Below are 12,711 nucleotides of genomic sequence, written 5' to 3' on the forward strand. Positions count from 1 at the left end.
CTGCCTCTGGGGGACCTGGAAATAGAATATTAATAAGCATTGTTATTCTGACAAAGTCTAGGGAAGCTTTATAGAAATATGCTGAAAATGGAACTTTATACTTAAAAAAGAGTAGAGTAGTAGTGGGGCACCCCTAGAATCTCAGCTACTCAGAAAGCGGAGGCAGGAGGATCACAAATTCCAGGCAAGTCTCAGCTTAATAATCTCAGCTCAAATACATAGAAGTCACCTTACCTTGAGAAAGCTACTTAACCTATCTGAGCTTCAGTTCTATTTAATGATATCTAACATGCTATTTCCTAGAGTTGTTGTAAAGACCAAATTAAATAAAATAAAAAATGTAAAAGAGCTTCATAAATTGTAAAGGGTTAAACACAAATATAAGGTATTATTAGCATTCTCACATCACCAGTTTACAGTCAACAGGAATAATTTGAACTATAACAGGAATCCAAAGCATGCATGCAATCCTCATCTTCTCTATCCTAAGACGTAGACACTAGCATGACAGTCATTGCCAAATTATTCAGGGTCTTATTAGCAGAGGACCATTAGCTTTTGGTCAATGTACCCTTTATCAATTACCCTCAGGAATGCATGTTAACCTGCCTATGGTTAACATGATAGGGAGGGTACCTTGACTCAATCACCCTGACTAATGACCCTGGTTAAAATTTTAGTAAAGGAAGAGTTGAAATGATCAATGAGGTAAAAGTTTCTGGATAGTGTGTGAACTTGACTGACTTAATTAAGAGCAATGGAATCCTTGCTTTATATCAAGAAAGATGTAGTTAAACTCAGACAGGTTGGGACTAACCCAGACAAAATACTAGTGTTTTCTCAGTGAACCATTTCTCTAACATGTGTACAATAAGATTTGCATATCAGTCATTTCATTCATTTTTTTCAACAAATATTGGTGTGCCAGTGCTCACTACATAATCTGCCCTTTCTGGTGAACCCTCATCACGATATTACACAGCACACCTTGTCAAATACACAGTCTGACTCTAAAACTATATCCATCTCCCTGTTATCATGAGACTTGGCTAATCTTACCCTAGCAAAAGCATCAGCAAACTATGGCCCCTGGGTCAAACCCTACCCACTATCTTTGTGGTAAATAAAATGTTATGGGAACACAGCCACATGCACTGTTTTACATATGATCTATGGTCACCTTCCTGCTACAACCTCAGAGTCTATAGTGAAGAGACAGCATGGCCCTCAAAGCCTAAAGTACTGTGTAGCCTCTTATGGAAAATGTTTGGTGATCCCTGCCCCAGATAGCATGACTAAAAAAAATAATTCATCTCTCTAGTAAGTTTCAGTTTAGAAACTAACACAGTAAGCTCCTAGAAAGCAGAGAACCTTCCTATATCTTTCTCTTGTCTTGTAGAATCCCTCAAGTTGGAGGGGGTCAAGGTTAAAGCAGTTACGGAAAATTAAACATGTCTTTCCCTACTTTTTGTTTTCCACAGATGAATGCCTTGGCATTCCATGGTAGACAACATAAAACCACTGGTGTTTGGTTACTCTGGCTTCTAATTCCTCAGAGTTCCTATGTCTAAGACTTCCAAGGCTCAGTTTTTGGCCTCTATCCCTTTGCATATTTATTTCCTGATCTGATGTGGAATTAGAGTTAAATAGGAGCTGTGTGCTTGAATTCCACGTGGCTGGCTCAGCAGGAAACTCCAGGGCAGGTTTTTTGGCATGCCAAATTCATGTTAGCCTCAGCTATGCTAATTTCTAAAGCTGTTTGCTTTGCGCAAATAAATCTTAGAGACAAATTTGCATTTGGATGCACACCTTTTTATGCACAAATTATGTGCATGATAACTCTAGGGCAGAATAAAGACTGAAAAAATAGAAAGGCATGGTGTTTGCTAAATGACATTAGCACTAGGCAAGCACTATGCTAGGTGCCTTTACATACATTTCCCACAACGCCCCCATGAGGTAGGACTGTGCCCCCACTTTTATGGATGGGAAAACTGAAAAAAAGAGAACTTATGTAACTTGTTCATATTTACAAAGCTGGCTACTGACAAAACCCAGAATGAAAACCAAACTTTCTGAATTGGAAGCCCATATTCTTATCACTTAGTCATACTCCTTTGTGATAGACTCAACAGCATCACCTCTCACCGAAGCCATGAAACACACATCCAAACATGAATGCTACAATTACAAAATAAGTTGGCCTGTGTAAAATATGTCTTTGGTGCTTGGGAAAGAAATTAGGACCAAAAATCAAAACCAACCAACCAAAGGAAAATAGGAACACTAAGCCAACTTTATATGATATACCAATTATATTAGTCATGAGTAGAGTAGAGAAACACAATTATAAGTGATTTTAACAGGTAAATGGATTTTAATGACATATCTAAGGACTTCAGTATGAAAGGACACTTTTACTGCTAAAATGTAGTAGAGCAACATGAGAATGTGGTTCTAACCATGAAAGAAAATGGAAAATGTGAGCAACACTTAGAAAACAGTGTAAATGCATCTATAACATAAGCCCAGGAACTTATATCTGTTTATGGAAACATAACCAAAGACCTAACTTCCTTAATAAAAATACAGGCATTAGCTTTAGAATATTATAATAAGTACTATTATTGTAACTCAGTATTTATCATTGTTCAATCCAATACACAGAAAAAATAACCTGTGTCACAATTAAGCACATTAACATAATTCCAACATTTTCTAGCAAGCCAGATACAATATTATTTAACTTTTTTCTCTGTATGAAACATATCAGTAGCCAAGCTTACAATATCATAATGCTCAGCTCATTGCCATCCAGATCTAATACACTGCCATCCAATTTTCTGGAAGTATAAAAGAACTGATTACATTTTCATGCAAGTGAAATTCAGATCTCCATCTTTTTTAAGCTCTCAAAGACAGCTTTCCAGGAATTAGAAAGAACTCTGTGGAGACAGTGCATAATCTAGCTAGGTTCTTGAATGGGTTTAGATGAAGGCATATTGAGGGACATGCCTACCACATGTCCTTTTACAAAACTACCCCTTTCCTCAGAAATCCCACAAAACCAGACTTTCCTTATATACCGCTCAGTTCAAAGTTACTTTTTTTATTGCCAATCAGTCATTGTACTTATCCTATTTTTAAAAACATTTAAACCTTTGTTTTTAATCAGTGAATTCAGAGAAGGAAATTAATTTTTATTTTGTAGCTGGTGGTAGAACCTAAGCAGCAGTAGCCTAAGCAATAATAGGGGACTTTCCCTGCTGTAGCAATAATACTTCAAATGAGACATGCACTAACATTTCTCAACTACAAAGTTCCTAAGACAGTCTTTACCTAAGTTAATTTGAACGCTTAAGAGTTATTGATACTACAGTTATGTGAATGGTTATCATTGAAAACTCCAGTGATGCTTACCTGCTGGTGGCTTTATGAAAGGTGGAGGAATTAAAGGTACAATAATGGGCACATTGCCATGATCCTTTGACCCTGCAGGTGAGTCACTGACACTGAGTCCATTTCCAGTGGCAAGCCCTGAATAGCCTGTGCTTATATTGTATGGTGAAATAACACTGTCCTCAGGTAATTTTGGTTTTGGCAAAGAATTTTCTGCAAAAGAAAAAAAATTATATTCAATATGTCAAAAGAACTTTTTCAGTGCACTTAAATTTTTCCTTATTTCCCCAGGTAAAATGATCATTTAACAAAACAAAATTTTCCTTGTGAACCTTTAAAAAATTTACCTGAACTCCACAGTCCATCCTAGAGCTTTTTAGTCTTGTTACCATAAATTTCCAATGGGCTCCTTTATAATTTGCTCCACTATGATAGCTAATATCCCAGTTGAATCATGGTGATGAATTTTAGCACTATAAAATCCCATAGAAAATTGAGAGGCAATTAACCTTTTCCACATACAAAGTGATATATAGCAGGCATCGCTCTCTGGCTACCAGAGGGAAAGCCTAAAGCATGCATCCCAGCTTTGTGACCAGATCCCACTGACCTGTAAACTTAGACTACAATACAATATATTGAACCAATAAGACAGAAGCAGATGATTCAGAAGAAAATTGCTGTGGCACCAAGTATTGACGACACTCATCAAAAATTGACAAAAAATGAAAATAAAGAAAATTTACAATGATATAAACTTTGCGTATTTTGTTCCTGTATGTGAATCATTTTTTTAAAAAAACTTCAACCATGGAAAACAATTCTTTCCCTATAATAACATATTCTGGCACTTTCTCTTTCCATATTCCCCAGGGACAAAGATTATTACCTAGGCTAAATATTATACAAGCTATTAGTCTATAGAATTTAAACTCATGACTTGCATTTTTCATTTACAGTGAAATTGATGACACTATCTTAGTAACACAATATGTACAATTTCATAGCAAGCTGAACATAAAATTTGTCACGTACATTCAATTCCACACGCATGCCTGCAGGACAGCTCATTTACATTTCATTGCTTAGCGTGTAAGAAGAAAAAAATACTATCTTAAAGACTGAAAAAAAGTGCTTGAGCAGGTAGTTTATACCAATGGATTTTGAATGCAACACAAGTACTTGGCAAATTGCCAGTGACTATGCACAATTAGTTTTACCTATATTTTATTAAAATTCTCCAAATTGGTTGTTTCCTCACATGTTCCTCCTCTTTTATAAGCAAACCCGCATTCCAAATTTAGGTTTATAAATTCTGTGTTCATACAAGCTTTCCCCTTAGATAACTGGTACTGTTGTCCACTGGTAGAATCAATGTAAATCTGACTCTGCCAGTCCTCTGTATTTTCCACTGTTTGGCTGGGCTTCAATGAAAATTCTTATAGAATCCTATAGGATCTAATCCTATACTTCCCTCTTACTCCTCTTCTTGCCCTACTCAAGGGTATGGGGCAGAGAAAGACAGAAAACTTCAAGCACAAAATGAAAACGGAATTCCTACCCCAGAAAAAGGAAGGAAGATTACCAAACTAATGGAATCCTAGAGTCTGAAAATATAAACCTAACATTGCACATAGCAGGAAGTCCCAGTCCCTGACAATTGATAATGTATCAAAGGGATCAGGAAACTAGAGGTTAGAAAATATTGTTCCTTTCTATGAATTTGTGGGCAGCACCATAGCACTTAAGGTCCTGTCTATTTCTTCCATTGCTAGGAGATTAAGTTGTGTCTATTTTTGTTTTATGTTGTGCTCTTATGTTCTATGAAGTTCTGCTTATGGAAAAGCACTACTGGAGAGGTATAGTTAAATCGACCATGGGTATAATCAACAAAAGGAGTCCCAAAGCAACTCAGTTCTAAAGGGTTGTGATAGTTAATCCTCCATCACATGAAAAAAGGGACATTAAATGTCATTACCTTTGAGAACAGAAATGTGCTGCCGGCTCTCCCCATCTGTAGGGTAACTCCTGAATTCAATATCTTCACCATCTTTTAATTCAACCTTATCATAGCCATACCAGCCAAGGAGTTCATTCATGGTGTTTTCTGCAAAGTTCTGAAAGAGAAGCATAGGCTACTACTTATTTCTATAATCAATAACTATTTGAAAAGAACACATAAATTGAATTGTTTGCCCTGCCCCATTTAATGTCAGCTTTACCCATCTTCCCCTAGAGTATTGTTCATTTTTTCAAATCACGTTCAAAAATTGTAATGCATTTAAATCACAAAATGACGCATCCAATTATGACAGGCCTTCAGACATTTGCAATTTAAAGATAATGAGAAAAAATGGTATTTGTCAGTTTTGTCTATGAATAGGAAGTCATATTTTACCATATTCTTCTGCAAAGTCTGGATCCCACACTAATGCAAAAATATTGTAAGGTAAAGCACAAAAAAAGGCTAAGAAAAGATTTTGAAAATGAAAACAATTAATCAACCTTTTTGTGGTTCAGATTAATTTAAATTAGAATTGCTTTCTGATTCAGGCATTGTTTCTTAACATGACTCTTATCTCAGATAATACAAAATCTCAACAAAGAAATAATTTCTCGATTGTCAACCATTATCATACAGAAAACTGAATAGGTTACAAGGGTCTCCCTTTTTAAATTTTCCTCTTTGCAAGAATATTTTGTAAGATCAAGGCACAATTTGCTTTATAAATTTTATTGGCGACAGATTCTTTCCCCATGAAATGAAAGGTCATTATGATTGTATTCTGATGAGTAACATGAAAGCACCAAACAACTTTAAGGTTACTAGCCAGACCAGGTTTTAGATAATGTATGAAGTCACTTTATGAACTATAAGTCAATATATAAGTGTAAGTTATTATTACTGTTATTAGAGGTATCAAAATTTGAAAATAATGGGTATAGCTGGATGGATCTAATTCTTTATATGAAGTGTTTATTTTTAATAACTTATAAATTGCTCAATCTGGAAGCAAGATGTGAGACTACATGTATTAATGATCTTAGTGCTCATGTGTACCTTAACAGTCTATCTGGCAGGGCATCACGAATCTCTGAGACTGAGTGAGGAAAACTATGTATTCTAACCTTCTCTGTGGCTCACAGAATCTTTCACTATTCTCCTAGAAGCTGTCATTTCTGAATTACTCTAGGATGTATAATTTATGTACTTGAGACAAAGCACCAAGGCTAAGTTAGAGTGTGCATAGCCTCAACGTGTGAGTTCCATGTTTTCTCAAATTTCAAGACTTTAGATTTCAGCAGGGGTGGCATAAAAAATAAAAGATATTACACTACTGACTTCATGAAAACAAACCTGACATTTCAAACCACCCACAGGATGCTACATTTTTTGCTTTGGTACCCACTTAAGCTCTGAACTCCAACTGGGTCAATCTGTGATGGTATAGTGCACCAGCAATTTAAAAAAAAAAAAAAAAAAAAAAAAAACTAGCCAGATTGATTCAATGTTACCATCCACAAGGCCAACAGTCAGCCATATCAAGCTTTAGTAAGGCATTTATTCTCTCTGATGGCTGATCCTGTCCACATTAAATAGACATTCTTTTCATGAATGCACAAAGATGATATGATCGATATGAATAATAAGCTCAGCAACTTCAGGAATACCACTGAGGAGAATGGGCTAAATGCTGCTCTACTCAATCAAAAGCGATTCCTTTAATGAGGCGTCACTCTTCCCTAACACCTAATTTCTTTCACTGAGGCCAAGTGCCTGACTAAAGAATGACAGTCCCTAAGCATACAAATCAAGGTCCTCCATCAGTGGTCTGGCAGCAGAAATCTCCAAGGTTGAAACTTACCTTGCATGGAAAAACTAATTCCCAACAGCATTAAAAGCCAAATCCAAGCCATCCTATTGGTCTGTGTTATTTGTCTCAATCTCTGAAAAAACTGTGCCAACAAGTCAGAAAGTCTTTGGCACAGTAACCCCTGGCTACCATATCCAGTTTTGTACACTGTCCCTATCCAGGAGCCACTTTCTCCAGTTCTGTCTAAATTTTGAAGTCACACAAAGGCTATCGATGCATAATTCATGCACCAACCTTCCAGCCAAGGATATAGATTTGTTTGTTTTAGTCCAGCTGCAAATCCATTCAGCCTTTCATAACCAACCCTGGGGAGGGGATCCAGAAGTTTCAGACATGTGAATAAAAACTGAAACCTCAACTGGATTATTAACACCAAATTCATATTGTTTGAGCATCTTAACTGCATCAGTTTAGTTTATGGCTCCTGCTGAAAACTCAGAGGTTTCATGGAACGATCAATATAAACTTGATCTATTCCACGATTTTCGAGTTACTATAAATGTCGGGGAAAATAAACTCTAAAACATTCCTTTTCTTGTCACTGAAAATAAAAATAAATACCATAATGTTTTGATATATGACTGCAAAAGCTGAAAACAAAAGGTTTATAAAGACTTGAGCTATAAGTCTCAAACCTTCAAGAAAGGTGGAGCAGGATGAAAGAAAGAAAGAAAAAAGAAAACAAACACCAAAGTTTCTTATAGTTTAGCTATGAGAAATGGACTATTACTTTGGTTATATGCATTAGTGCATTAAGAAACCAAAGAATCCCAGGGAATAAATGATTTAATTTTTAAAAATCCTAATTATAATTTGATGGTATTGATATTATATGGGCTCATTATGGTACTAAACCAAAGCAAATGAAATAGATTTTTGCAGTTATCTTCCAAGAAACATATTCTGAGAGAGGTAAATTTAATGTTTATGGCCTTTAAGGGTTTTCAAGTCTTTCTGGTAGAGAATTCTAACAGTTCTTTTTTGTATTATCATCCTTTAAAAAATAATCTTCTATCTAAAAGAATTATTCCTCCCCAAGCTGGGCATAGCATCACACACATATAATCCCAGCTACCCAGGAGGCTAAGGTAGGAGGATCACAAGTTCAAGGACAGACTGGGCAGCTTAATGAGATCCTGTCTCAAAATAAAATAGAAAGGTCTAGGGATGTAGCTCAGTGGCAAAGTACACCTGGGTTCAACCAGTACCCTCCCGCCACACACACACACACACAAACCTACTGTACTATGGAAGATCATAAAATTTCTTCCCCCCAAAATCATTACCCAGGATTTCTCCTTGGACTGAGGGCAGGAAACTAAGCATAATCTCTTTAAAATTCCTCCCAGCTTTAGGATTCTGTGAAATCAAGAAACTTGCACTTATATGAAAAATAAAATACCTTTTACAAAGAAATTTCATAATTATAGTGCTCACACATCATGAATTTTACTGAGCAGTCATTATTTCAAATATTTTATCATTGCTCCCATTAACTATCAAAATATGCCAGAAATTTCAATATTTTGGCATCTGAATTACATTTTGCAAACTGCCTCTTGCCCTTGGAAGTGACACAAAAATCCTCTTTCATACCATGTGGTCCAATTTAGGTTTGGAAAATAGGTCACTAAAATTACAATGATAATGTCTAACGCTCTATAGCATTTTGCTGTATTTCCGCATCCTTTAATTCTCCTGCCCTTCTCAATAACCCTATGTATTAAGTATGTAGTTTTCACAATAAACTTTTGGTGAACCTATGTGACATCATCATTTTATGACAGAAAATTAGAGCATCAAGAAGGTAAATGATAGGCATGGCAGATCACCTAGGAAAGTCAAAATTAAAGCACGTACCATCTGATGCTTATACCAGGTCTCTTTCTCTTACAAATTCTGTACAGTCTAATGTGTAAGCAATTGCAAAGAAGCTCCCCACTCCCCCACCAGGGCCAATCAAAAAGTGACAAAGAAATCGTGCCATAGGATGTCAGTACCATATACCAAAAGGGATCAACCAGGGCACATCTGCCTGTGTTGAGACTTTGTTGCTTTCAGATTCAATCACTGGCCTCTACTCTCCTCAATTACTTGTAGCATTGTAGAAGGGGTGCTCAAAATTTACAATTAAAACTGAGTCTTCTCATATTTTTTTTGACATCACATCTAACTCTAATTGCTTTGTACTTCTAGTACCTAATTCCCCTACCTTTTCCTCACCCTCTCCAATTTCCCTCTCTCACCTCCAGGATTTCTAAGAACAGAATCCTAACATTTAGTCTGAAAACATACTTTTTTCCTAAAATTAATAATAAATAAGTGGGTCATAGAAAGGAAATTTTACCATTTCTTCACTTCTTCTGGGTTCTTTCAATACCAAGAAAATTTATTTTTGTTGGATCTTAATCCCAGGATATTCATTAGATACCCTCCTTATTCAACTAGAAGTATCATATGAATGTCAGAGTTCAATCCAAATGTTAATTTTTTTCATAAAAAGATTGAGAGATATTTTTAAAATTTATTCAGCAAGGCTTTAGTTATACAGGACTTAACCTTAACAGCAATTCTTCCATTTATATTTTCTTTCCTTTTTTTTTTTTTTTTTTTACTTTTTTAAAAAAATTTATTTGTTCTAATTTATTGTACAGGACAGTAGAATGCATTTATACGTTTTGATAGATCATACATAAATGGAGTGTAATCTCTTATTTTTCTGATTATACATATTGTAGGATCACATCAGTCATGCAGTCATATATGTGCATGAGGTAATAATGTCTGTCTCACTCTACCATCATTCCTACCCCCATACCCCTTCCTCTCCCTTCACTCCCCTTTACCTAATATAAAGAAACTCAATTCTTCCCTATCCCCCTTTATTGTGAATTAGCATCCACTAAATGATTTTTAATTGAATATTTCATCAGGTAAATAATAGTTGACATCAAGGCACTATGAAAATAGCAGTGATTACAAATTCAGAAAATACCTCTGAAACATAAGTACTTCAAGCTCTTCAGAAAATTAATGATTTTTTTTTAACATCAAACACATTTCTTTCTTCTTTTGGACTTAACCACTGAGTTAAATTCCCAACCCTTTTTTATATTTTATCTAGAGACAGGGTCTCACTAAGTTGCTTAGAGCTTCACTAAGATGCTGAGGTTGGCTTTGAACTTGCCATCCTCCTTCCTCCACCTCCCAGCCTGCTGCAATTACAGACATGTGCCACCACGCCCAGCTCATTGAATTGATTTTTAAATGCAGGTAGGTACCACTGACCTTTTGTTCATATCAACTCTTGTATAACTAAATGCTGATGTGTTTTCAATTTTGTATCCTACCAAAAGAGTAGGAAGTACTCAAAGAGCTCCTGATCATTTTCCCAAATGAGGTAAATTCATAACCTTTCTTTTCCCATAAATATAATTTCTACCTTTCCTCCATGTCCCAGTTCTGGCAAAATATATCATTTATCCCAAATATATTGAGAGTTACTTGAGGGTAGAGACCTTTAATTTCATTTTATGCCTCACCTAGCACAACATCTGACACTTAGAATATACTCAATAAGTGTGCTAATTCATTTGGATACATTCATAAATATCAAAAAATGTGTAAACACAGAGAAATAATAAAATTCAGGAAAACCTAATTCTAACAATACTGATGTGAAAGTTTAAAAACCATTATGTGAGCTGGGCACAATGGTGCATGCCTGTAATCTTAGCTACTCAGGAGGCTGAGGCAGGAGGATAACAAGTTGGAGCCAGCCTGGGCAATTTAGTAAGACCTTGTTTCAAAATAAAATAAAGAGAGTTGGTGATTAGTTCAGAGGTAATACCTTCTTGGGTTCAATCCCAGCCAAAACAAACAAACAAACAAAGACCTAAAATAGGTAGTATTAATGAGCACTCTCATACTATTGGGAACTTAAACTGATAAAACTTTTAAAATGAGTGATTTGACTCTTTGCATTAAAACCCATTGGATTCAGCAATTTATTTCTAGGCATTTTAGGAACTATCCTAAGGAAATAGATATATATATATGCAAGTTCAGGAATATTTGTCTCAATGTTGTTTCCTTAAAAACAAACTAAATGCCAAACAATAGGAACTTGGCTAAATAAATTGTACTTCAGTCACATAAAGGAATACTATCATGCCACTAAAATATATGCTATAGATAAAATTTTAATGCCATGAAAAGATATGAACAATATATTAAGTTTAAAGGGAAAGTTGGTACGTATGAGTTCATTTTTGCTTTTTAAAAAACTGTATATCATACATAGAAAAGGGCATGAAAAGACACACATCAAAATATTGACAGTAATTGTGTCTGGGTGGGAAAATTATAGGCTTCATTTTTCTTTTTCCTTACTTCTGCTGCTTATTCTACTATTTGTCACATCTGTATATTATTTTTGTAAAAATAAAAAACCTAGTTTTAATTAAAAATTAACACAGTCTCACTTGTAGTCAACTATATCAGTTATATTCACAGTTCTAATGACAATAAAAAGAATGTCAATTACATTGCTTAACTTTGAAACATTCCAACATGCATTATCCAAAAAGTAGAGCACATGAAAAATACTCTCAAAGGAAAAGAAAACTCCCAATTCTGAACAATTTACAAAACGGTTTTTTAAAAAATGCTAGTGTCTCCGCTAGCTAAGGTTATGAATAACAGAATGATGGTTATTTTTGGAAAATATTTTCTCTTCATTGCCATCTCCATGTGTTCTGACCTCTGAGGTTAATTTCTATTAAGCATCATGGACTCTCTAATAGTGATAAAGAAAGTGAATCTTCAAAAGAGAGGCAGAGCCTTGATCAAGTTCAAATACAAAGTAAGAATTCAAATTGATTAGAAATCAGTTTCTAACTCTATTTCCAGCCATGGCCCAAGGCTGCATCTGAGTTGTCTCCTTTAACAGAGATTCAGTGAGCCACTTTTATTTATGGTTATGCCAAGAAAAAAGTCATGAAGTAAAATTCAAATAGTACCAAAAAAAAAATCTGAAAAGCCCTCTACAGATTGCAAAGTATTTTCACATTCATGATCCCATTGGATCAGATGGTACAGTAAGGACAAATCACTCCCCACAGATGGCTATTAGAAAGTCATCAACATGCATGAAATAATAAGAGTGGCCAGATTCACACTCTTGGTGCAGATTTTATACATTGAGCCCTGCTGTTTTTACCTGAATGACAGCTTTGGAGACTGAAGTCCTCTGAGGATGATCACTATACTTACTACACTTTGGTTCATTTTGTAGCACTGTTGTTAGTCACAACACAATAATTTTAAGGAAGGACTAAGTTCACAAGACACTAACACTAACACACAACCGGACAGGACCTAAGAAAAAGCTTATTCTCTTATTGATATATTCTGAATTGGATGACTACATAATTGG

At 35.3% G+C, this 12,711-nt stretch overlaps 1 protein-coding gene across 3 annotated transcripts in view; it reads right to left on the reverse strand.

The window, feature by feature from the left end:
* Window positions 1-12,711, reverse strand: part of SOBP (sine oculis binding protein homolog) — a 157,013-nt gene that overhangs the window by 137,941 nt on the left and 6,361 nt on the right. For all 3 annotated transcript variants that reach the window (XM_079149032.1, XM_079149031.1, XM_079149033.1), the window contains exons 2-3: window positions 5,378-5,516; window positions 3,421-3,612 (exon numbers count right to left, since the gene is read on the reverse strand). In XM_079149032.1, the coding sequence (XP_079005158.1) occupies window positions 3,421-3,612; window positions 5,378-5,516 (331 nt within the window). The remainder of the gene's footprint in view (window positions 1-3,420; window positions 3,613-5,377; window positions 5,517-12,711) is intronic.

Source organism: Sciurus vulgaris (assembly GCF_902686455.1).
Source record: "Sciurus vulgaris genome assembly, chromosome: 7".
Classification (NCBI taxonomy): domain Eukaryota; kingdom Metazoa; phylum Chordata; class Mammalia; order Rodentia; family Sciuridae; genus Sciurus; species Sciurus vulgaris.